Source organism: Trichosurus vulpecula, chromosome 3, assembly GCF_011100635.1.
Source record: "Trichosurus vulpecula isolate mTriVul1 chromosome 3, mTriVul1.pri, whole genome shotgun sequence".
Classification (NCBI taxonomy): Eukaryota; Metazoa; Chordata; class Mammalia; order Diprotodontia; family Phalangeridae; genus Trichosurus; species Trichosurus vulpecula.
This window is the reverse complement of record NC_050575.1, coordinates 276,577,323-276,603,450: the sequence shown is the minus strand read 5'-3', so window position 1 is coordinate 276,603,450 and position 26,128 is coordinate 276,577,323. Positions and strand designations below refer to the sequence as shown.

Genomic DNA, 26,128 nt, shown 5'->3' with positions numbered 1-26,128 from the left:
TAGGTTTGACTGAACAGCAAAGTGAAGACAAAAGCTTAGTTCCCTACCTTCTGCTTATTTACAAAGTATTTTTACATCCATTTAATCCTCACAACCCTAGTGTCAAGAAGTGGAATGTTTTGGATAGGTTTTAAATGAACAAAACAGATTGTCAGTTACTGGCTCCCAAGACAATGATTTCAGCCCACTGGTGCCTCAATCTTTTTGGTAGATTGTCAGTTACTGGCTCCCAAGACAATGATTTCAGCCCACTGGTGCCTCAATCTTTTTGGTAGCTCTTTTTCTTGCCTTTGACGGGGTGAGATTTTTGCTCTTGATTTTGCGATAGAAAAAGAGGCAAACATCTCCAGAGAAGCCTTAAAATTTCATTGTTCGAGTCATTTTTCATTCGTGTCTGACTTCATGACCCCTTTTGTGTTTTCTTGGCAAAGATACTGGAGTGTTTGCCATTTCCTTTCCCAGATGAGAAAACTGAGGCAAACAGGATTGGGTGCCTTGCCCAGGATCACACAGAGCTAATATCTGAGGCTGGATCTGAACTAAGGAAGAGAAGTCTTCCTTATTTTAGGCCTGGTACTCTCTCCCCTGAAGCAACCTAACCACCTTAAAAATTGTACTAGCAATAGTGACAACAGACATCTCCTGAGCGTAGCCCAAACCAGATTAAAATGTAATATGGAAGTGTTTAACAAAATAAAAATACAATGTATATTTCTAAGTAAAAAAAAAATAAAACAAAGCAAGCAGGATTTATTAAGCACCTACCATGGCCCAAGCATCAGGGATAAGAAAACAAAAATTGAACAGTCTCTAGCCTCCAAGAGGCCACTATTAGGAGAGATATAAGTAAATATACAGAGAATTTATACAAAATAAATACAATGCAACTCTGAAAGGGAGGGAACTAGGAACTGGGGAAAAATAACAAAAAACTTCACATAGAAGACACTGATGAGCTGAGTCTTGAAGAAACAAGGAGTTCCAAGAAGCAGAGATGAGGAGGGAGTATGTCCTAGACATGAAGGACGACCAGTGCAAAAGCATGGAGACAGGAGGTGGAGAGTCATATGGGAGGACAAACAATGCAGATGTCAACTCACCCATGTCTGACCGTGCTGTGTGATTCTCATCTATGTTCTCCCACAAGTGCACAGGTGTTTCACCCAAAATGCTAGGGGTATTCTTCACATTGTATTTGCATTATGTGGAGGGTAAATGAAAATGTCCATTGGTTATCCCTTGCTCTATGTGATAAGCCCATCATTTTTTCCAATCATGTTTTTCAAGGGTCTGTCCTAGATACAGTACTAATAGACAAACTGTACAGGCTGTCCATCAGATTGTACAATGCAGTCTAAACAGCTGGCATTCTTCATCTATTTGGTTTTTCCAGTGTGGACAGTTGAGCCAAATTCTTATGAATGATTTTGGATTTCATACCGGTGATTCTGCTCTGATGACATCCTTGATATAATTTCAGCGAAATTCTTCATTTGTAATGTGCTGCCACTTAACTTATGCACTGTTTCACAACAATTTAGGTGGTCTTCAATATTAATTTCCAGAAACTGTAGTATTCCATGACTCACAGCCATACAACTTCACTGGAAGAATATTTGTACTCATCAGATAGATGGGCTTTAGGAAATGCACCTTCCTCCTTTCAATAGAGAGATAGGTAGGCTCTTGAGTGTAGAATCTTGTGTATGGGGGCAGCTAGGTGGTGCAGCAAGTAGAGCACCAGCCCTGGAGTCAGGAGGACCTGAGTTCAACTCTGGCCTCCGACACTTGACACACTTACTAGCTGTATGACCTTGGGCAAGTCACTTAACCCCAATTGCCCTGCCTTCCTCCCTCAAAAAAAAAATGTATATGTTGTCAGACAAAATCACTGTAATGACTGGTGTTGCTTAATTGTATTTCTGTTACAATGAAAAATTCACTGTGGGGAAGAAATTACTGTAATGTAAAAACAAAAAGACATCAGTGACCTAAAAATTAAGAAATTAAAAAAAGAACAGCCTTAGATTCAGGGAGAGGTTTAGGGTCATTAAAAAAAACTGAATAATTTCCCAATGGCAATCTAACTTGTTCTCCTCCAATTAAAACATGGCCTCAACAACCTTTACATTTACAGTGGCTGTTCAAGAGACATATCATGATAGACAAGCTCTGAAAGTTCCCCATCAAACAGAATGTCAGAGTCTGGAAAACAGTCATTCTTCATCCACTTGGCTTAGACAGTTTAACCAAATTCTTTTGAAGGATAAATCTCATTTAGGGTTGACACAATGAGCACAAAATCATCCATCACTTAGTATACTACTTAGCACACAGTAAGAGCTTAATAAATGCTTTTCCTTCTTTCACTCATTCATCCACAATCAGGAACATCTGAAAGACCTCAACCATACACAAAGAGTCCTTCTGAAGTTTAGATTTTGAAATGGACCTCCTTTGAGACCACGACAAACACCTCTGAAAAACCTACATCCCTCTTTTGTTTCGCTTCACGTTAAAAAATTAAGGTTCATTGAACCAAGTTTTCTCCATTGTTACATGTTTTATACTATTTTCTGAGTTTGACACGTGCACCTGAGAGAACTTGTTAAAGGAGACTCTTTAAAATAGAATTTCTTTTTGTCCTATTGAATCAAAATTTTTTATAGTCAAGAAAAACTACACACAGTAGAATACTGTATTTTCTCCATAACTTTCCATCAGTTTTGTAATAATAAAGATACAGCCCATCATGGATTATCACTTACAAAAGCCCACCTATTCCATCTGATATCCTTGAAGATGCTCTCAATGCATATGCAGCTTATTCTCATTAAAATATTGCACAGAAGGCAAAGTAGGCCTATGGGCCAAAAGGTATCAATATTATATTGGTCACCTTTTTTCAGCTAATAGTTTCTTCCACACATTTGGTGTCCACCTCTCTTTCATACTCCTAGAAAATCAATCCCTCAATAAACTCAAAAATGAACAGCCTTCAACACGGATCTCCTTGGTGGACCTTCACATGACGTAAAGTTTTTCTGTATTTTGTTTTCTTCAGTGCCGTTTCTATTTCCTCTACATGCTCTCTAGTTAGTGCCATTTTCTTGAGACTACAGCATTTTTTCCTTAAAATAAAAGAGAATTAATCAAGCTCTCCCACCTATTTTAATTCCTAGATTTGATGGCAAATACCTCACCAACTGAGTGTTTGTGGTAAATCCACATCCAAACTAGGAAAGAAAAAGGAAAGCACATGAAGAAAATTTACAAAGTCAAATGAGATTTATTGAAAGGTGTTCTTTAAAGCTGTAAGTCTCAGGAAAGCTACAAATCTCCAAGTCTCTGTCAGAGGAACTGTGGAGTGTGGGGGGAAGAAAGGAGAAGAAGGGGAAATGAAGGAATAGGAGCAGCTCCAATTAAGGCTTCTCAGTCTCCCCTTTTTGTACAGAATTGGTTCCACCTCTGAAGTACATTAATGATGTTTCACCAGTTTTCCTTTCTCCCCAGCGACTCTAAGATGGTGACTGGTAGACAATGAATGAATACATGAATCAATACTACTACCTCTGTGTCTAGATCTATACTTTGAGATCTCAACACTGTAATTGACTGCCGGGGACAAAGGAAGACCAAAAAAAAAGTTAAGAAACTGACCGACCTCCAGATTTATTGACAGATTTATTGAATAATTTTACATAGAGATAGAGGCTTGCTTTCATGGCCCTGGCTGGATTCCAAAATAAATTTTCCCAGAGCCTACATGCCCATCCTTCTGCACAGGCAGTCATGAGTTTATAAGGGATTTTATATGACCAAACAAAGAAAAAAGATAAAGTTTGTTCGTGGCCCAAATTTTTTAATTTAATTCTTAACTCTCCTGAGCCAGTCTCCATTTTCTTAAGCATACGAAAGGTACAACAAACAGTTTAAAATTAACTCAGGATTTTTTGTTCAGTACTTCACATTTTGGGTTGTCTTAATAGAATAGGCCTTAACATATATATCCAGAACTATGATATTGGAACCTAAATATGGTAGTTCCACTGTTATTGAGGGAGAAAATAATGTCATAAAAGTCTTTAAAAGAACTCAAAGGTTCTACCTCAGATCCATCAGACTGTAAAAGATGACAAAAAAAGATAATGACAGTATCTAAAAGGGCTATAGGAGGATGTACATACTAACCCACCACTGGGAGAGCTATGAATTGATAGTAATTTGGAACTATACTTTATTATATTGAAAGAAATTTGGAACTACATTTTAAAAGACACTAAACAGTGATACCATGACTGAGCATATGCCCCAAAGAGATCAAAGAAGCAAGTGACTCATATGCACAAAAATATTTATAGCATCACTCTTTGCTATAGCAAAGAACTGCAAACAAAGATAGTGTTCATCAATTGACTAAATTAATTATGGCATACACACATATCTGTTAAGCAGTATACCTGCCAAGACTAATCCAAGAACTATATGAACATTATTATAAAATACTTTCCATAAAAATAAAGTCAGCTCTAAGCGGAGGCGGAGCCAAGATGGCAGTTGGAAATCAGGGACTTGAGTGAGCTCCCCCCAGGTCCCTCCAAAAACCTATAAAAATGGCTCTCAACAAATTCTAGAACTGCAGAACCCACAAAATAGCAGAGGGAAGCAGGGCTCTAGCCCAGGACAGCCTGGATGGTTGCTGGATGAGGTCTATCATGCACAGAGCTGGGAGCAGAGGGGAGCGGAGCCCAGCGTGGGCAGTGGCAGGACCAACCAGATCAGGAGCGAGGCGAAACAGGCCCTAGCACCTTGAATCAGTGAGCTGTGGCAGTTACCAGACTTCTCAGCCCACAAACACCAAAGACAACAGAGCTTAGTGGGAAAAACTGTGGGGACAGAGTGAAGGAGTTCACAGTTAGGCCACCTCCCCAGGGGGCAGCAGGGGAGGTGCAGCTACAGAACTACAACTGCAGTTACTTCTGACCCCAGGCCCACCTGGTAGAAGGAATTAAGTGGCAGATCAGAGCAGGAATGCAGAGCCTGCTTAAGATCTGAGTCCAGTCCAGGTTGGCAGTTCTTGGGGGAGGAGGAGCCCTGGTGTGGCAGAGCTGGCTGCATAGAAATAGCTCTGCAAATAATAGCACACCCCTCAAGCTTGGGACAAAGTCCTCTTTACTCTACAAGCACTCATACCCCCACGAAAAACTCAAGGGTCAAGTAGTTGACTGGGAACATGGCCAGACAGTGAAAATGGACTCAGATTCAGACTCAGACTTTGGAATCTTTCTTTGGTGACAAAGAAAAACATACAGACAGAAGAAGTCAACAAAGTCAAAGAGCCTACATCCAAAGCCTCCAAGGAAAACATGAACTGGTCTCAGGCCATGGAAGAGCTCAAAAAGGATTTGGAAAAGCAAGTTAGAAAAGTAGAGGAAAAATTGGGAAGAGAAATGAGAGTGATGCAAGGAAACCATGAAAAACAAGTCAATGACTTGCTAAAGGAGACCCAAAAAAATACTGAAGAAAATAACACCTTAAATAACTCAAATGGCAAAAGAGTTCCAAAAAGCCAATGAGGAGAAGAATGCCTTGAAAGGCAGAATTAGCTAAATGGAAAAGGAGGTCCAAAAGACCACTGAAGAAAACACTACCTTAAAAATGAGATTGGAGCAAGTGGAAGCTAGTGACTTGATGAGAAATCAAGATATTATATTCAAAGGAATGAAAAAATGGAAGACAATGTGAAATATCTCACTGGAAAAACCACTGACCTGGAAAATAGATCCAGGAGAGATAATTTAAAAATTATTGGACTATCTGAAAGCCATGATCAAAAAAAGATCCCAGATATCATCTTTCAAGAAATTATCAAGGAGAACTGCCCTGATATTCTAGAGCCAGAGGGTAAAATAGAAATTGAAAGAATCCACCAACTCCCTCTTGAAAAAGATCCCAAAAAGAAAACTCCTAGGAATATTGTTGCCAAATTCCAGAGCTCCTAGTTCAAGGAGAAAATACTGCAAGCAGCCAGAAGGAAACAATTTGGGTATTATGGAAACACAATCAGAATAACACAAGATCTAGCAGCTTCTACATTAAGGGATCGAAGGGCTTGGAATAGGATATTCCAGAGGTCAATGGAGCTAGGATTAAAACTAAGAATCACCTACCCAGCAAAACTGAGTATCATGCCCCAAGGCAAAATATGGACTTTCAATAAAATGGAGGACTTTCATGCTTTCTCAGTGAAAAGACCAGAGCTGAATAGAAAATGTGACTTTCAAACACAAGATCAAGAGAAACATGAGAAGGTAAACCAGAAAGAGAAATCACAAGAGACTTACTAAAGTTCAACAGTTTTGTTTACATTCCTACATGGAAAGACGATGTATATGACTCATGAGACATCAGTATAAGAGTGGCTGAAGGGAATATACATATGTGTGTGAGTGTGTACATACACATATATGTATGTATGTGTGTGTATGTGTATATTTGTGTGTATGTATATGTTATATATATTATATAGAGAGAGAGACAGAGGGCACAGGGTGAGTTGAATATGAAGGGATGATATCTAAAAAATAAAATCAAATTAAGGGATGAGAGAGGAATATATTGAGAGAGGGAGAAAGGGAGAGATAGAATGGGGTAAATAATCTCAAATAAAAGTGGCAAGGAAAAGCAGTTCTGTAGGAAGAGAAGAGGGGGCAGGTGGGGGGGAATGAGTTAATCTTGCTCTCATAGGATTTGACCTCAGGAGGGAATAACATACACACTGAATTGGGTTTCTTACCCCACAGGAAAGAAAGAGGAAGAAGATAAAAAGGGGGGACAACAGAAGGGAGGGCAGATATGGGGAGGAGGTAATCAAAAACAAACACTTTTGAAACAGGGTCAAGGGAGAAAATTCAATAAAGGGGGATAGGTTAGGAAGGAGCAAAATATAGTTAGTCTTTCACAACATGAGTATTATGGAAGGGTTTTACATAATGATATGCATGTTGAATTGCTTGCCTTCTTTGGGAGGGTGGGTGGGGAGGGAAGAGGGGAGAGAATTTAGAACTCAAAATTTTAAAAACAGATGTTCAAAAAAATAAAAGTGTTTGCACGCAACTAGGAAATAAGATACACAGGCAATGGGGCATAGAAATCTATCTTGCCCTACAAGAAAGTAAGAGAAAAGGGGATGGGAGGGGAGTGGGGTGACAGAAGGGAGGGCTGACTGGGGAACAGGGCAACCAGAATATATGCCATCTTGGAGTGGGGGGGGCAGAAATGGGGAGAAAATTCATAATTCAAGCTCTTGTGAAAATCAATGCTGAAAATTTAATATATTAAATAAATTTTTTTTAAAAGTTGCCAGATGGGGGGGGCAGAGCCAAGATGGCGGCTGGTAAGCAGGAACTAATGTGAGCTCCGTACCGAGTCCCTCCAAAAACCTATAAAAAATGGCTCTGAACCAATTCTAGAATGGCAGAACCCACAAAACAGCAGAGGGAAGCAGGGCTCCAGCCCAGGACAGCCTGGATGGTCTCTGGGTGAGGTCTATCCCACACAGAGCTGGGAGCTGGGAGCTGGGAATGGAGTGGAGCAGAGCCCAGCCTGAACGGCGTGGACCATCCAGACCAGAAGCCGGGCGGAGGGGGCCCTAGCGCCCTGGATCAGTGAGCTGCGGCAGTTACCAGACTCCTTAACCCACAAACACCAAAGACTGCGGAGAAGGTTAGTGGGAAAAGCTGCGGGAGTAGAAGGAGTTCGCATTTAGGCTTCCAGCCCCGGGGCCAGCGGAGGTGGGGCAGCTACAGCTGTTGTTACTTTTGGCTCCAGGCCCACCTGGTGGGAGGAATTAAGTGGCGGATCAGAGCAGGAGTGTACAGCCTGCTGAAGATCTAAGCCCAGTTTGGGTTGGGGGTTGGGGAAGGAGCAGTGCTGGTGTGGCAGAGCTGGCACCTCCCCCCAAAACGTGGAACATAGAACTCTGTAGTCTACAAGCAGTCATACCCCACTGAAAAACTCAAAGGTCAAGTTAGTTGGCTGGGAATATGGCCAGGCAGCGAAAACGCATCGAGATTCAGTCTCAGACTTTGCATTCCTTCTTTGCCGACAAAAGGCCAAAACATACAGCCTAAAGAAGTCAATAAAGTGCAAGAGCCTACACCAACATCCTCCAAGAAAAACATGAACTGGTCTCAGGCCATGGAAGAGCTCAAAAAGGATCTGGAAAAGCAAGTTAGAGAAGTAGAGGAAAAATTGGGAACAGAAATGAGAAGGATGCGAGAAAACCATGAAAAACAAGTCAATGACTTGCTAAAGGAGACCCAAAAAAATACTGAAAAATACACTGAAGAAAACAACACCTTAAAAAACAGACTAACTCAAATGGCAAACGAGCTCCAAAAAGCCAATGAGGAGAAGAATGCCTTGAAAGGCAGAATTAGCCAAATGGAAAAGGAGGTCCAAAAGACCACTGAAGAAAATACTACCTTAAAAATTAGACTGGAGCAAGTGGAAGCTAGTGATTTTATGAGAAATCAAGATATTATAAAACAGAACCAAAGGAATGAAAAAATGGAAGATAATGTCAAATATCTCATTGGAAAAACCACTGACCTGGAAAATAGATCCAGGAGAGATAATTTAAAAATTATTGGACTACTTGAAAGCCATGATCAAAAAAAGAGCCTAGATATCATCTTTCAAGAAATTATCAAGGAGAACTGCCCTGATATTCTAGAGCCACAGGGCAAAATAGAAATTGAAAGAATCCATCGATCGCCTCCTCAAATAGATCCCAAAAAGAAATCTCCCAGGAATATTGTCGCCAAATTCCAGAGCTCCCAGATCAAGGAGAAAATACTGCAAGCAGCCAGAAAGAAACAATTTGAGTATTGTGGAAACACAATCAGAATAACACAAGATCTGGCAGCCTCTACATTAAGAGATCGAAGGGCTTGGAATACGATATTCCGGAGGTCAATGGAGCTAGGATTAAAACCTAGAATCACCTACCCAGCAAAACTGAGTATCATGCTCCAAGGCAAAATATGGATTTTCAATAAAATAGAGGACTTTCAAGCTTTCTCAGTGAAAAGACCAGAACTGAATAGAAAATTTGACTTTCAAACACAAGAATCAAGAGAAGCATGAAAAGGTAATCAAGAAAAAGAACAAGAAAAAGAAATTGCAAGGGACTTACTAAAAGTGAACTGTTTTGTTGACATTCCTACATGGAAAGATGATGTATATGATTCATGAGACCTCAGTATTAGGGTAGCTGAAGGGAATATGCATACATATATGTTTATGTATATATATGGGTGAATGTGTATGTATGTATATATCTATGTGTGTATGTATATATATATATAGAGGGGGGTGGAGCAGACACAGGGTGAGTTGAAGATGAAGGGAAGATATCTAAAAGAAATAAAATCAAATTAAGGGATGAGAGAGGAACATACTGAGAGAGGGAGATAAGGAGAGATAGAATGGGATGGATTATGTCCCATAAAGGTGGCAAGAGGAAGCAGTTCTGTGGGAGGAGGGAAGAGGGCGGATGAGGGGGGAATGAGTGAACATTGCTCTCATCAGATTTGGCCTAAGGAGGGAATACCATACATACCCAATTGGGAATCTTACCCCACAGGAAAGAAGAGGGAAGAAGATAAAAAAAAAAATGAGGGGATGATGGAGGGGAGGGCTGATGGGGGTGGAGGTAGTCAAAAACAAACACTTTCGAAAGGGGACAGGGTCAAGGGAGAAAATTTAATAAAGGGGGATGGGTTGGGAAGGAGCAAAATATAGTTAGTCTTTCACAACATGAATATTGTGGAAGGGTTATACATAATGATACACATGTGGCCTATGTTGAATTGCTTGACTTCTTAGGGAGGGTGGGTGGGAAGGGAAGAGGGGAGAGAATTTGGGACTCAAAGTTTTAAAAACAGATGTTCAAAAACAAACAAAAATGTTTTTGCATGAAACAAGAAAATAAGATACACAGGCAATGGGGCGTAGAAATTTATCTTGCCCTACGAGAAAGAAAGGGAAAAGGGGATGGGAGGGGAGTGGTGTGACAGAGGGGAGTGCTGACTGGGGAACAGGGCAACCAGAATATATGCCATCTTGGAGTGGGGGGGAGGGTAGAAATGGGGAGAAAATTTGTAATCCAAACTCTTGTGAAAATCAATGCTGAAAACTAAATATGTTAAATAAATTTTAAAAAAAGTTGCCAGATTAAAATAAATAAATAATAATAATAAAGTCAGATTTAAATAAATGGAAAAATATCAATTGTCCATGAATGGGCCAATACAATAAAAATGACAATTCTACCTAATCTACTTATTCGGTGCCATCTCAATTAAATTACTAAAAATTATTTTATTGAGCTAGAAAAAAATCATGATAAAATTCATTTGGAAGAACAAAAGTTCAAGAATATCAAAGGAATTAGTGGGGAAAAAATGTAAAGGAAGGAACTCTAGCAGTGCCAGATCTTAAACTGTAATATAAGGTGATAATTATCAAAACTATCTGATACTGGCTAAGAAACAGAAGGGAGGATCAGTGGAATAGAATATCTATTCTATTCTATACAATACACATTAGTAAATTATTTTAGTAATCTTGTGTTTGATAAATGTAAATACTTAAGCTTTCAGGATAAAAATTCACTATTTGGTAAAAACTGCTAGGAAAACTGGAAAGCAGTCTGGCAGAAATTAGGAATAGACCAATATCTTACATTATTTCCCAAAATAATATCAAAATGGACACCTGACCTAGACATAAAGGGAGATATCATAAGTAAATCAGAAGAACATGGAACACATTGTCTATCAGATTTATAGATAAAAGAAGACGTTATGAATAAACAAGAGGCAGAAAACATTGTGAGATATAAAATGGATGGTTTTGATTATATTAAATTAAAAAGATTTCGTACAAATAAAACCAATGTAGACAAGATTAGAAGGAAAGCAGAAAACTGCAGGGGGAGTGGGGGAGTTATAGGCAGTTTCTACAATAAAGGCCTCATATCTCACATATAGAGAGAACTTTGTCAAATTTTTAAGAATAAGTCATTCCTGAATTAATAAATGATCAAAGGATACGAACAGACAGTTCTTAGAGAAAGAAACCGAAGCTATAAATAATCATATGAAAAAATGCTCTAAATCATTATTGACTAGAGAAATCCAAACTGAAACATCTTTGAGATACCAATTCACACCTATCAGATTGGCTAAAATGATAGAACGGGAAAAGAACAAATGTTGGAGGCAATGTGGATAAACTAGGACATTAATACACTGTTGGTGAAACTGTGAACTGATCCAACCATTTTGGAAAGTAATCTGGAATTATGCCTAAAGAGTTATAAAACTATGTACACCCATTGAGCCAGCAATACCATTATTAGGTCTGTTTCCCAAGGTGATCAAGGAAAAAGGAAAAGAACTTATATGTTCTAAAATATTTATAGAAGCTTTCTTTGTGATGACAAAAAAACTGGAAATTGAGAGGATGCCCATCAACTGAGGAATAGCAAAATAAGTTGTGGTATATGTGATAGAACACTACTCTGCTGGAAAAAGTTGTGAGCAGGTTTTAGGAAAATATGGAAAGACTTGCATGAAATAGTAAAGAGTGAAACAAACAGAACCCAAAAAAGGCATATAGAATAACAACAATATTGTTAGAAGAGTAAATTTGAATGACAGCTATTCAGAGTTATATGAACATTCAAATCAACTACAAGGGACCAATGAAGAAAGATGCTAGATACCTCCAGAGAAAGAACTGATACATATTATATTATATTATATTATAATATATATATATATTATATTATATTATATTATATATGTATTATATAATATATATATACACGTGTGGGTAAAATGTTGGGTTTCTCTACTGTGAAATTGGAAGGGAGAGAAACAGATTGGAACTTAAATGTAACAAAAAATAAAATAAAAATTTAAAATATTTATAGCATCACCTTTTGTTGTAGCAAAGAATTGAAAACAACAAAAGTATTCATTAATTGGCTACACAAATTATGGCATGCAAATGTGCGGGAATATCATTACATTATAAGAAATGATGAAAGGTATGGATTCAGAAATACCTGGGAAAACTTGTATGAACCAATGCAAAGAGAAGTGAGCAGAACCAGGACAACAATGTATATAATGACCATAAGAGCGCAAAGTGAAACAACTATTAAAGATTCTATGATCAAAGCGGCAAACAAGCACAACCCTAGAAGAATGATGAATCATGCTTCCCACTTCTTAACAAAGATGATGAACTAGAGGAGCAGAATGAAACATACACTTACAGAAAATGTCATTGGGTGGATTTGTTTCACTTGATTATATTTATCTGTTGCAAAGGAAAACTTTTTTTGGGGGGGGGGGGAGGAAGGAGGAAACAGATAAAACAGTTACAGGGGGCATGACAGTAATACCAAAATGGGGGAAAAAGCATCAATGAAGCTTTTTTAAAATGCACAGAAGAAGGCTGAAAGAAGGGGAAAAAGATAAGCAGGGCAGTGTTGAAATTATTGAGTTAAATTTAATGCATACTTGGGAAAAAACCTTCACAATATTATATAAAACACTCTTTTTATGTTCTTTTTATAAGAAAATGCTCATGTCTGTTGATGTCTGTAGAGTTTATAATAGTAAAAAAAATGCATTTTTTAAAAATCCTTACAAATTTGTTTTCCATTTTTCATGTTTGCTGTCATCCTCGTCCCTGGGATAACTTTACCAAGATGAGTCCCATGACATTTTCTTTGAACTTGTTTAAACAAGGCTTCGAGTCAAAACAACATTTTGGAAATCCAACTCTTACAAATAGCTCCGCAAGAATGATCGCAGTAAGAATAAATAACCTGATTAATCCTCTTTTCTAATACTCTTAAAGCATTTCATTAATACATCTTCATTTATTTCATTAACTTAGGTATTAGCAAAGGGAATAACGAACAGTATACTTACATTTTTTAACAAGTTCAACATATAAATCAAGTTTCTAAAACCACAAAAGGTGGGCTAGTCACACAGTAAAACCAAGGGATAAAAAATGAACAACAAAACTTACTTTGGTACCCACAAACTATAAAAGGACCTAGAAAATGGATGTCCAACACTCAGAGATGTTAAAAAACATGGCAAAAAAAATGCAGAATGAGAAGGCATGGATAAATTGCAATCTTCACTGATATTGAGAATATACATATAAATGAGATCACATAACTAGAGAAAGACAATTCCTTGGTATATTATTTGGTCTATTTGAACTGCATCCATTAGACTGTACCCAATCCCTCTATAATTTGTAAGATAAATATTAGTGAGTTACATGAGGATCAAAGAATTTAAAGGATATAATTATGGACATACAACTAATAAGTGCAAAGAGGAAAAGGGAGCTAAGTCGACCTGACTCCAAATTCAGCCCATCCTCTGCTATACCATGCTTCTCCTAGTACACTGTTACTACCACCAAAGAATTTTCTCCTTAGCTGTATGTGAATGCTGATATTTAGATGGAACCTAGGACCACACTGCAATAGAAAAAAAATAAATAAATGCAGAGAGGTTACAAAAAAACGTGACTTCACTCTCTCCTTATTCACATACATTTTCCTTTGGCACATCACCTCATTCTCACTCTAGACAGATTAGGATTTTGCTGCCTATACTATAATCATCAACTCAAACCTAACACCATCACGAAAAGCAAGAACGTGACCATCCAGGCTTTAGTGATATTGCTTTAACTAGTTCCAAAGTCTTGGCCTCTATTTTAATTCCCAATTTGTGATGCACAGATCCAAATAGATTGTTTCTCTGGACACACTATAAGATACATTTAATATTTAAAATGACGTGTCTGATATCGATCATTTTCCATGCCAACCCAAGCTAGACTTCTATTTAAAATTAAATTAATTGTTGCCACACCAAGAAGCATTAGAAATGTTCTTCCAATATTTCCTAAAGAACCAGAAGCCTCTTCTCACACTGAGCACAAACTAGTTCAGTAACATCTGATCCTTTTGTTGTTGAGATAATGTTATTGATTATTTGACTTTACAAAAGAAACCTTCCCATAACCCAGCTCCAAGGAATGTTGAAATGACAACTATTTTTAAATGCAAGTGAATTTAAATTTGATTTTTTGAGTATTTTTCATCCCATTGTGCAACTAACCACATTAGTGGCATCGAAGATACAGGTGTGTGGCCAAAACAGAAATTGAGATCCGTGGTACTAGTTTCTTATTGTATCTGCGTCACAGTATTCAAGAATTTACACTTCATAGTGCAATGCTTGTCACTCTCACTAAGAGGTTCAACTCAGTTTTAACCAAGAGGGATTTCTCTCAGATTGGGATATCCTTTTTTTAAAAGATATTGATAAATAATGATTAGATTGGCCTTTTCAACAAGGGTGAAGAGGGGGGACAGGTAGACAGAAAGAATTAGAATGACTGAGTTTATACAAGCAGCCTCTGACACCTTTATACAAGCAGCCTCTGACACCAAGGGAATACTACCAACCTCTGTGGTAATCCTTATCCATCCTACTCAAGACTGGTAAATTCAAAGGCATCCAAGATGGTCTCCCTCTCTAGCACAGGTTCTTAGCTTTTTGTGTGTCCTGGACCCCTATGCAGTCTGGGGAAGCCTGTAGAACCCTCCTCAGAGCAATATTTTTAAATGCATACAACAAAATACATAGGATTACAAAGGATACCAAGTATATTGAAACAGTTATCAAAATATTTTTAAAACATATTCACAGACCTTCCCCACATCCCATGAAATCTATCCACGGATTCCTTTAGGGTCTGTGGACCTCAGGTTAAGAATCCCTGCTCTAGGGGAAGCTAGGTGGCGCAATGAGTAGCACACTAGCCCTGGAGTCAGGAGGACCTGAGTTCAAATTCAACCTAGACACCTGACACACTTACTAGCTGTGTGACCTTGGGCAAGTCACTTAACCCAATTGCCCTGCCTTGCCCCTCAAGAAAAAAAAAAAAAGAATCCCTGCTCTAGAGTAATACATTTGTAAAAGGTATCTACTCCCTTTGTCTACCTAAGTATAAAATATCCTCTAAGAAATAATTCTTTCATCCCCCACCCCCCCTACATGAAGAGGAATATTTTCTGGATTACTTTGGTTGCAGAACTAGGCTAAGACTGGGACCCCAGGGTACAGGAGAATATATATACCTTCTTATACCCTTGCTGTAATCAAACATCCACTGTATGCTATTAATAAATTCTAAAGTTAGATTAGAGGCGGATGGGATTGTGTTTTTGTTTCCTGAAATCCAGATCTAAACTGACATATACCCTTTTTTTACATAATGGGTTAGTAAAATGCTATAATGTACCATGGTAGAAAGACGGATTCGGTGTCATTTTTATCCCCAGAAAAGTCACAATTCAAAATGAAGTTAAAACAGAAGAGAACAGAACAGAATTTCAGTATAGCAATTAATCAACATATCTGTATCGAGGCCTATTATGTAAAAGTTCTATGGAATATACAATGCCTATGACACAGTCCTCTTCTTCAGAAAGCTTAAAAACTAAATACCCTTGAAATAATTTTTGGAAAGAATTTAATTATTAACTTAAAATTTAGCTGGAAAAATTTAAGTCTATTCTTGAGAAGTATAAATGCACAAATGCACTGAAAATATCTCACAAAACCGCCTACCTCCTAAAGCATCTAAATGGCATACCTCAATGTTAAAGTTAAAGTAAATTTAAATATTTTTATTATTTTCAGAAAATTGTCTAAGAGCCCTAGATGAAAGCAGAAAATCCCAAGTTAAAACTAATAGGTATAGTCTAAGTAGAAAAGAGAGGGTCAGCTTTGAATAAAAGAATACTATAAAGTTCACTGGAAACCATGAAGTCAAAGAGGACAGAGCTGTGAGCAAGGATGCCACCAGCTTTGCTACTGAGTTACTGTGGAGGTTACTGTGTAATCCAAATTATATCAGTAGCCTCATCTGTAAAATGGGTTAGTTATACAGAAACAATAAATTATCATGATTCACTTTATTAACACGAAGCTATGGAAGCTCCACAAACAGTTACAATGAATATCTTTAAAATAGCACTACTTTAAATTGAGTCCATATCTTACATGTGTTCCAGCTCTTTCTGTGTATCTTCCATAGAAATACCCAGCAACACACAAATGCCCCGTCCAATGGAACTTATCTGCTCCTCTCCAACTAAGAAAAAAAGTAAAAAAGAAAAATTAAATCAGTGAAATTAAGAAACTATCAAATTTTATGGCTACAAACAACAATTATAACAGGATGTTTTAAAAAAAAAAACCTTTCCACTTCCCATAATTCCTAGAGCACTATGAGTATGTAATTCCAAATAGTAGGAGCTAAAGAAATAATCAACTGAATTTACTTTGCATTCCTATTTCACATTCGGAGAAAGTGATAAATACTAGGACAGAAATGATAAATTACAAATCAGGGCGTAAGGTAAGTCATCTAAAAACGATTCTGAGGCTGCATTTTTCTACTTCAAAACTGATAAGAGTTGTACCTTAGGGACATTGTTGGATTAAATAAAAATATGTCATAATTTTCTTCTCTTCAGAAAAAAAGTTAATAGCAGAAATTCTGATAGCACATCCTAAATGAAACTCCCATACAGGACAAACATCCCCAGTTCCTTTGAAGCATTCTTAGGAGGTAGGGCTTCAAGTTCCCTCACCATCCTGTTTTCACTCCTCTAAAAAGACTCCACCTTTTTAACGTCCCTTCTAAAATGTAGCTTCCATTATATTCCAAGAAGACATATAATAAATATAAAGGATGTACACATATATGCATACAATTACACATAATATATTATTATACATAAATATATCCATACACACAAATGGGGAAAGAGAAGAGAAGGTAAGAGAATAAGCATTTATATAGCACCTACTACATTCCAGGTACTCTTCCAAGTAAGCACTTTCCAAATATTTTCTAACTATTTTCTGACTACAACCTTGTAAGGCAGGGCCTATTATAATCCCCATTTTACAACTATGGAAACTGAGGCAAACAAGAAGTTACATGACTTGCCTGGAGTCACAGGTAATGTCTGAGGTGGGATTTGAACTCGGGTATTCTTGACTCCAAGCCCCAGTGCTCTATCCATGATGTCACCTAGCTGGTTCTATATACATATAAGTCTGTGTGTGTGTGTGTGTGTGTGTGTGTGTGTGTGTGCACGTGTGGATGTGTATGTACATATATATACACAATACATTTGTACTTACACATATGCATGTACATACATACATACCAACTATATCTAGATAGAACAATCTCTAAAAAGTCATAGCATTATCATTTGTATAAAAAAGAAATGGAAATAAAATAGGTATACATCAGTTAGGGAATGGCTGAACTAAGTATTTTATTTGAATAAAATTTAACATGATTGAACTGCAAAAAATGACAAATGTAAGGAACTCAGAGAAACAGAACAAGACAAAAAACATAGAATTTAAGAAGCTAAAAGAAGAAAATATGAATGATTGTACTGATGTACATGATTATGGCACTAAAATGCCTCAGAAAAGTCCTAGTTCAAATGAATTAGTTAGTTAGGTACAGAACCTCAATATTTTAATTAATCAACAGTATGCATATTGAGCACCTATCACATACAGAGTACTGTGGATCACACAATGCTTATGACATAGTCCCTACTAAAAATCCTTGAAATAATTTTTCAAGAATATTTTGAAAATTAAAATTTAGAAATCATCTTGGAAAAATTTAAGTCTATTCTTGAGAATAATAAATGTATAAACGCACCAAAAATATCTCCACCTACCTCCTAAAAGTGCTTAAATAGCATACTTTTATGTTTTAGTGATATTGCTATTCTGTTTCTCAGATTTCTTCAATATTAGAGTGTGAGCAGGAATTGGTTTTTGCCTTTCCATATTAGGCACTTAATGCTTGCTGACTGATTAAAAGGGAATCAAACTGATGAATTATGATGAACTCTTAATTCTAGAGAACTGATAGTGAAAAATACTTCCCGAATAAAAAGTCAAGAATCTCAAGGGAATTAATGACAAAAAAAGTGAAAAGAAGGAGACTAAGAAGTATCAGATCTTAAATTATACTACAAAGCAATAAGCACCAAAGTAATTTGGAACTGAGTAAAAAACAGAGAGGTTGATCAGTGTAACAGATGTGGTACACAACAAACAGAAGCAAACAATGACAGCTGCCTAGTATTTGATGAAGCCAAAGATCCCAACTATTGAGACAAGAACTCATTCTGATATAACTGTTGGAAAACTGAAAAGCAATCTGGTAGAAACTAAGTATAGAACAACATCTTACACTGTATACCAAGATAAGCTCCGAATGAGTTCATAACTTAGAGAATGACAGTATAAACAAATTAGGGAAGCATTAAAAGAAATTACCTGTCAGATTTATGGATAGAGAAGGAGTTCATGACCACGCAAGAAAAAGAGAGGATCACAAAAAGTAAAATGGACAAGTTGATTACATTAAAATTTAAAAGTTTTGCACAAGCAAAACCAATATAGCTAAATTTAGAAGAGAAGCATGTAAAGGGGGGAGGAGAGCTTTACAGCAAGTTTCTCTGATAAAGGTCTTATTTCTAAGATATGTAGGGAATTGATTCAGAATTATAAGAATTCAAAATGGTCAAAAGAAAAAAACAGGCAGTTTTTAGAGGAAGAAATCTAACCTATCAATAGACACATAAAAATGTTCTAAATCGCTAATAATTAAAGAAATATAAATTAAAACAACTCTGAGGTACCACCTCACACCCCTCAGATTCACAAAGTTGTCCAAAAAAAGAAAATAACAAATGCTTGAGGAAGGGAATAAATATTTATATAGCATTTTCTATGTGACAAATGCTGTGGGAAAAGTCTGTAAGGGCTATGGGAAAACAAATTAATTTTTTTTTCCCTTATAATAGAACAATGAGCTGATCTAGCCTTTCTGGAAAACGATTTGAAACTATGCAGAAAAAGCTATTAAACTGTGCTTACCTTTTGATACCACTACAAGTTCTATACCCCAAAAAGATCAAAGAAAGAGGAAAGGACCCATATGTCAATATATATATATATATATTTATAACTGCTCTATTTGTGGTGACAAAGAATTGGAATGGAGGAAGGAGGGGAAACATTTATTAAGCACCTACACAGTGCCAGGCATTGTGCTAAGCACCAGTACATGAATGTAACAGAAAACTATTATGCTATAAGAAATGACAAAGGGGATGTTTTCAGAGAAGCCTGGGAATATTTACATGAACTGATTCGAAGTGAAGAATCAGGAGAACAATTTATACAATCACAATAATATTATAATGACAAACAAATCTGAAAGACTTAGGCACCCAGATCAACAGAGTGAACTGATCAACGTAATTCCAGAGGTCTTATTATTTTTTTTTTCTTTTTTGCAGGGCAATTGGGGTTAAGTGACTTGCCCAAGGTCACACAGTTAGTACATGTGTCAAGTGTCTGAGGCCGGATTTGAATTCAGGTCCTCCTGACTCCAGGGCCGGTGCTCTACTCACTGCGCCACCTAGCTGCCCCCTGGAGGTCTTATTATTACACATGCTACCAACCTCCTAATAGGGAAGTGATGAAATAAGAGTGGAGACTGAGACTTTTTTTTAAGATATGGCTATTAAGGAATTTTTTTTTTGCTTATACACGTTTATAACCAGGATTTTGTTTTTCTCTTCTTTCAACTTCAGGTTTTAATTTTCTCTTGCTTACACTTGCAACAGCCTAATTGGTCTTCCTACTTCCAGTCTCTCCCCTCTCCAATCCATCCTTGTATTGGTAATTAAGGTGGGACTTTCTTTTACTGTTTTCTCCTTTAGCACTTATTTAATGAAGTGCCCTTGAAGAGTCTGGCCTTTGTTTCTTTGATCAAATCAGGAATCTTTGATGATCTCTTTGCCTCAAAGGAAAGCCTAGGCCACGTGGGTTTAAGACGAATGCTTGTGATGCTTTTAGGTCACGCGGGTGAGTCGCATGCGATGCCCTTTGACCCTGAATAGAATATATAATCAAGAGATTGGCATCTTCCCTTGGAGCTCTCAGCCACTGGAAGAGTGGTATGGGACTATGGGCAAGCTGTTGTTAAGAGCTCCCCGGCTTGTCAACCCAGATGTTGATGCTTTCCTGGTAACTATGGATTGTGATTTGGTCTGTTTTTATTGTGTATGTTTGTAATTTGTTTGTATTTGCTCTGAAGTTCAGGGTGCTGGCTTTTCCTCCTGAACTAACTGAGTGATATTTGTATGTTGGATCAAAGTAAGATTGTTAACTCCTTGACATTGCTTTCCTTAGTAAAGCAGATCAAAAGAACTTGTGCTGGCAGCGTTCTTGTTGTTGGGCTTGTGTTGGTCTTTCACCCCCACAGCAGCTGCTAGCTGAATTGTTATTACAATCCTCTACACAAAGCTGCCAGATTAATATTCCTACAACATAGGTCTGGACATATTACTCCTCTTCTTCTTTTTTATCCTTTTTTTTGGAGGGGAGAAGGCAGGGCAATTGGGGTTAAGTGACTTGCCCAAGGTCACACAGCTAGTACATGTGTCAAGTGTCTGAGGCCGGATTTGAACTCAGGTCCTCCAGACTCCAGGGCTGGTGTTCTACACACTGTGCCAGCTAGCTGCCCCACTCCTCTTCTTCTAAAGTCCTGATTTTAATAAGTAAAAAGTTCAGTCTCTTGAAGGACAATTATTGATAATGAGATTGAATTAACTCTCCTCAGTCTTGGTCAGACTCCACCCAATCTCACAAGGAATTTAAAGCGAAGTTCTTTTTTTTATTAGTTAATTTATTTTTAGTTTTCAACATTCACTTCCATTAAGTTTTAAATTTTCTCCCCCTCCCTCCCCAAGACAGTCTGCAATCTGATATAGGTTCTATATATACATTCCTATTAAACACATTTTCACATTAGTCATGTTGTATAGGAGAATTACAACAAATGGGAGAAACTATGAGAAAGAAAAAAGAAAATAGTCTGCTTTGCTCTGCATTCAAACTCCATAGTCCTTTCTCTGTATGTGGATGGCATTTTCCATTTTGGAACTGTTTTAGGTCCCTGCATTACTGAGAAGAGCTAAGTCTATCAAAATCAGTCATCCCATACTATGACTGTTACTGTGTACAATATTCTCCTGGTTCTGCTCACTTCACTCAGCATCAGTTCATATACGTCTTTCCAGGTTTTTCTGAAGTCCACCTGCTCATCATTTCTTGTATCACAATAGTATTCCATTACATGCCTATACCACAACTTGTTCAGCCATTCTCCAATTGATGGGCATCCCCTCAATTTCCAGTTCTTGGCCACCACAAAGAGAGCTGCTATAAATATTTCTGTATATGAGGCTCCTTTTCCCATTTTTATGATGTCTTTGGGATATAGCCCTAGAAGTGGCAATGCTGGGTCAAAGCATGTGCACATTTTTATAGCCCTTTGGGCATGGTTCCAAATTGCTCTCCAGAATAGTTGGGTCAGCTCACAGCCTAAAGTGGAGAAGTTCTACTCAGGTTTGGATCAGATAAATTCTCTGATTAAATTGCCCAAAACTGGGGGTGGTCCAGGTACAAAAATAAGACTCTCCATCCAAGGGTGACACGATATCACTCTCAGCCCCTTATTTTAATATAACCCACCTCCCATTGTGTTAACCAATCAGAGTTGATTGCCACTCCTCTTCCAAAAGAACATGTAAGTCCAGAGCGGGGCCCACCATGTTTGTCTTTGATCTAAGAGAAAGCCAATTGACCATGCTTTTATTAATAACTTGTGCTAGCCTTAATTAATAAAATGATTAAATTACCCAGAAACCATGTCTCTTAAACCTTTTTAATCATCACAAAACAAAGACAAAAGTGATCCCAGGACCTGACTGACCATGTTTCCCTAAACTTCTTTCCCCCCTACACACAATATGGGATAGGTCCAGGCCTCTCCTCCTTCCCTAAAACATGGATTATCTTTCCCTAAAAGGAGATAAAACTACCTTGGGGCTTCCCCCCCTGCAGCTTCCTGGTCACCTAAAGTCATTAAAGGTCCCAGCCACATGGAATTAGAACCCTTCCAAGTCGGTGAATATTCGAACATCACTTGAGTCCCCATGTTCACCATTACCTGCCCTGATGACCAGACTTGTTTTGGGGTTTCCATATAGAAGGGAAGGGGTCAATATCCAGAGAAACTAAGTACCATTAGTCCTCATGCAAAGTAAACTACCTTTAGTTACCTAACTGTTCAATGATTTGTAAGTGCCTCATTTTATCCCACCATGAAACCTGAACTGAGAGAGCGCTAGAGTTGACTCTAACAGGGAATAAGAGTCAATGGGAAGTGACATCAATTTTTTTTCTTAAATTTGCCAAGATGTATTTTTTAAAAAACAGAATCAGAGGAAGTTTAGATTGAATAGATACTCCATGGAGGTTGTATATATAAAGTTAAAAAGATTTTCACAGAATGAGAATTCTAGGAAAGGTTGTAATTTGTATCAGAGAAAGGTATCCATACCTATGGAAAAACACCTTGATGGATGCTAGGTTATACAAGGTGGATAAACAACAAACACATTTTTGGTATTTCTTTTTTATAAATGAACATATTTCTAATACCAAAAAATTCCACTCTCTAATAAGTGAGATCATATATGCTTTAGTTAATGCTTCAAAGTTGCCAATGAATAGTCACATTCGAGGGCACAATTTCCAAAGCTTACCTAGGGTTTATAAATACTTTGTCAGGTCTGTGAATGGTAGGTAGTAACAGAGTTTTTTGTTAATTGGGAATGGCACAAAAATGACTGCTTTTTGGTCTGGGCTATCAAAATGGATAGAAAAAATCAATTCTGAGAGTTAATGGAATCAGAACTTTGGTTCTTATTCATTTTGGGTGTTCTATAGTTCTATTTCTTACATAAACCTTTGAAGTAAATTCATTCTAGGGTTGCTTTCAAAGCTAATGGTATTTTTAAAACAATATATGAGAACAATCATGGCTGTCCTTCCTCTTTTTTCTCTGTATTTTATCACTTAATCGTTTTATCAGCTCCTATGAGACAATTCCCAAATGTTTATATCCAAAGTTCCAGTGTCTTTCCTGAGTTCCAGGGCCTAATCTGGATGCCCCATAGGCCTTTCAAACAAAATATCTGAAAAAGAACTGAACTTTCTTCCTCTCCCCCCATAAATACCCCTATTACATTGGAGGGGACTACCATGCTTCCAGTCACCCAGGTTCACAACTTCAACATCATCCTTAATTCCTCCCTCACCCCACATATCCAGGCAGTTAGCAAATCTTGTTTTGACCTACATATCATTCCCCTCTGCTAGACTTATACAGCCACCACCCTAGTTCAGACCTGCATCGCCGCTTACCTGGATATTAAGTCTCCCTATCTCAAGCTTTCCCCCCCTCTTAACAAATCCATCCTCCACACAGTGGCCAAAGTTGATTTCCCTAAAACACAGCTGTGATCATGCCTCCCTCTCAATAAACTCCAATGATTCCTTATTACCTCTCAGATCCAATAGAAAATCTTCTTGTTTAGCATTTAGATATCTTCTCAGTCTAACCCCTTCACACTTTCTCAGTGTTCTCACACTTGACTCTTCTTCACATAATATATGTCCGTCATACTGGCTTACTCACTGTTCTGCATACATGAGAGATAGCACTGCAATTCCTTTTCAGCACCTGTACCCTGGCTGACCCAATGCCTGGAAGGCACCCCCACCTCATTTCTCTGTCTCTAGGAAATCCTGACTTTTGACTCAATTCAAGCACCATCTTCTACAAAGATGCTGCTAACCTTCCTTCCCAAAACTACCAGATATTAGTTGTGTGTACATATTTGTGTGTGTGTGTGTGTGTATTGCCATAAATGTACATGCTGTCTCCTCCCCCAACCACCAACCCCCATAATGTAAGCTGCTTGGGAGCAGGAACTTTTTAAGTTTTTGTTTTTCTAATCCTTGGACTGATTGATTCCTAACTCCTGTTTTCTGTGATCTTCACTTCAGCAATTTATCAAATAGGCCGTGAAATGGAAAGAGCTGGACAGACTCTTAGCATCGGGAAAAGGAGGCAGTGAGCTCCCTTTCACAAGAAGGTTTCCTGTGGCAAAAACTGAATCACCACTGAAAGAAGGATATAAAAGGGATTGGGGGGGCAGCAACGGGGACGGGGAGGAAAGGTATAGATTGGGCTAGAAGGCCTCTGGGGTCCCCTTTCCAACCCTGAGATGTTGAGATTCTGTGGGGGGTAAAAAATGTCCTGGTCCCTCAGGCCCATGGAGGGAGAACCTAAGCCAAGCAGAATTAGCCATACTACCAGCCAGACATGGTTGAAAGCACCAGGGATACAAAGAAGAGACAGAAAAGTTGTCCCTGCCCTCAAGGAGCTCACAGTCTAATGGATGGAGAGGACAAGCAAACAATTTTGAAGGAGAGAATGCTGCCTTTAGTTAAGGGTGGTCTCTAGGTGGGGATGGTCTCTAAATGGGAGTAGTCTCTTTCTAGGTGGAGATGATCTCTCTCTAGGTGGGGGTAGTCTCTTGGTGGGTGGTCTCCACGTGGGAGTGGTCTCTCTCGGTGAAAGTAGTTTTTTTCAGTCTCAAGGTGGGGGTGGTCTCTCTAGATGGACCGGATCCCCGAGTGGGTGGTCTGGAGGTGGGGGTGGTCTCCTCTGGAGGGTTGTCTCTATGTGGGGGTGGTCTCTTTCTAGGTGAGGGTGGTCTCTCTCTAGGTGAAAGTAGTTTCTTTCAGTTTCAAGGTGGGGGTGGTCTCTAGATGGACGTGATCCCTGAGTGGGTGGTCTCTACGTGGGGGTGGTCTTTCTCTAAGTTGAGGTGGTGTTTCTCTACGTGGGGGTGGTCTCTCTAGATGGACGTGGTCCCTGGGTCGGTGGTCTCCTCTGGGGGGGGGGGGGAGTCTCCTCTCTCTAGGTGGGGGTGGTCTCGGCGCAGGGTCCGCCCACAGGGCCAGATCGAGTCCCGCTGGACTCCACGCCGGAGGGTCAGTGCCGGTCAGTGAGTAGACCACAAGCTCCGGTCGCCTCTGGCCAGGGGTAAGCAAGGCTGGACGGGGCGGAGCAAGCGGGTCTCTCCCGGTCTAACCCTCTCTTTGGCCAGGAGGAGCCTTGGCGGGAGGGGCACGCCGGCGCCCGGCCGCGGCCCGGGGTCCGAGGCGGGAGGGTGACAGGCCCAGGCCGGCCCCGCACTGACCTGTGACGCTGGCCCGCGTGACGCGCTGGATGATGGCCTTCATGGCGGCTCCGTCCCCCCAAGCAGCGGCGGCAGAGGCAGCGCCGGGGCCTGGCTCCCGGTCTTAACTAACCGCCGTTCCTCCTCTTCCTCCGCCTCCTCCGCCTCCTCCTCCCTAGCGAGTCCTCCCCATCGGCCCACGCTGCGCCGGCGTCTCCGCGGCCCCTGCCGCCCCCTAGGGGCCACCCCCGGCAGCGGCAGCGCCCGCGCCCGCCCCCAGGTACGGAGCTCACCTGCCGGCCCGAGGCCCCCTGGGCTGAAGCCCCGTCAGGTGACGGCCGTGGCCGGGAAGCCTAGGAGCAAGCCCTGGTCCCACCGCCCAGAGCGGGAGAGAAACGGTCTCTCGGAGACCTCCAGGTCACGCAGGTGCCTTCAGCAGACCAAGTACTGCAAAGAGCGGTGATTTCATCAGCACCGACGGGGTGACCTACTTAAGTCTTCCATATGGAACAAAGGACAGCAGCAAAAAGTCTCAGCTTCTGGCTCCTCTAATTGCATTTTAAATGTGAGAATGGAATTCTGAAACCTTAATCCATTCCGCTTCTTGACAGAAAGTCAGTTTATGGCTATAATACTTTGTGAATGATCGTTTAAATAAAAGTTTAGGGTTTTAGGTCGCCTCCCACCGAAAACAGATAACCCCTCCAGAGCACTTTAGTAAATGGTCTCCGGGAGCTGTATGACAACAACAAAGAAACAGGACCCTTTCAACAAACCGTTGAAACT

At 39.2% G+C, this 26,128-nt stretch overlaps 1 protein-coding gene across 1 annotated transcript in view; it reads right to left on the bottom strand.

The window, feature by feature from the left end:
* Nucleotides 1-25,598, bottom strand: part of DTD1 (D-aminoacyl-tRNA deacylase 1) — a 202,705-nt gene extending 177,107 nt beyond the window's left edge. The window contains exons 1-2 of the mRNA XM_036751043.1: nt 25,364-25,598; nt 16,188-16,278 (exon numbers count right to left, since the gene is read on the bottom strand). Coding sequence (XP_036606938.1) covers nt 16,188-16,278; nt 25,364-25,406 — 134 coding nt within the window. The 5' untranslated portion in view covers nt 25,407-25,598. The remainder of the gene's footprint in view (nt 1-16,187; nt 16,279-25,363) is intronic.
* Nucleotides 25,599-26,128: the final 530 nt, after the last annotated feature.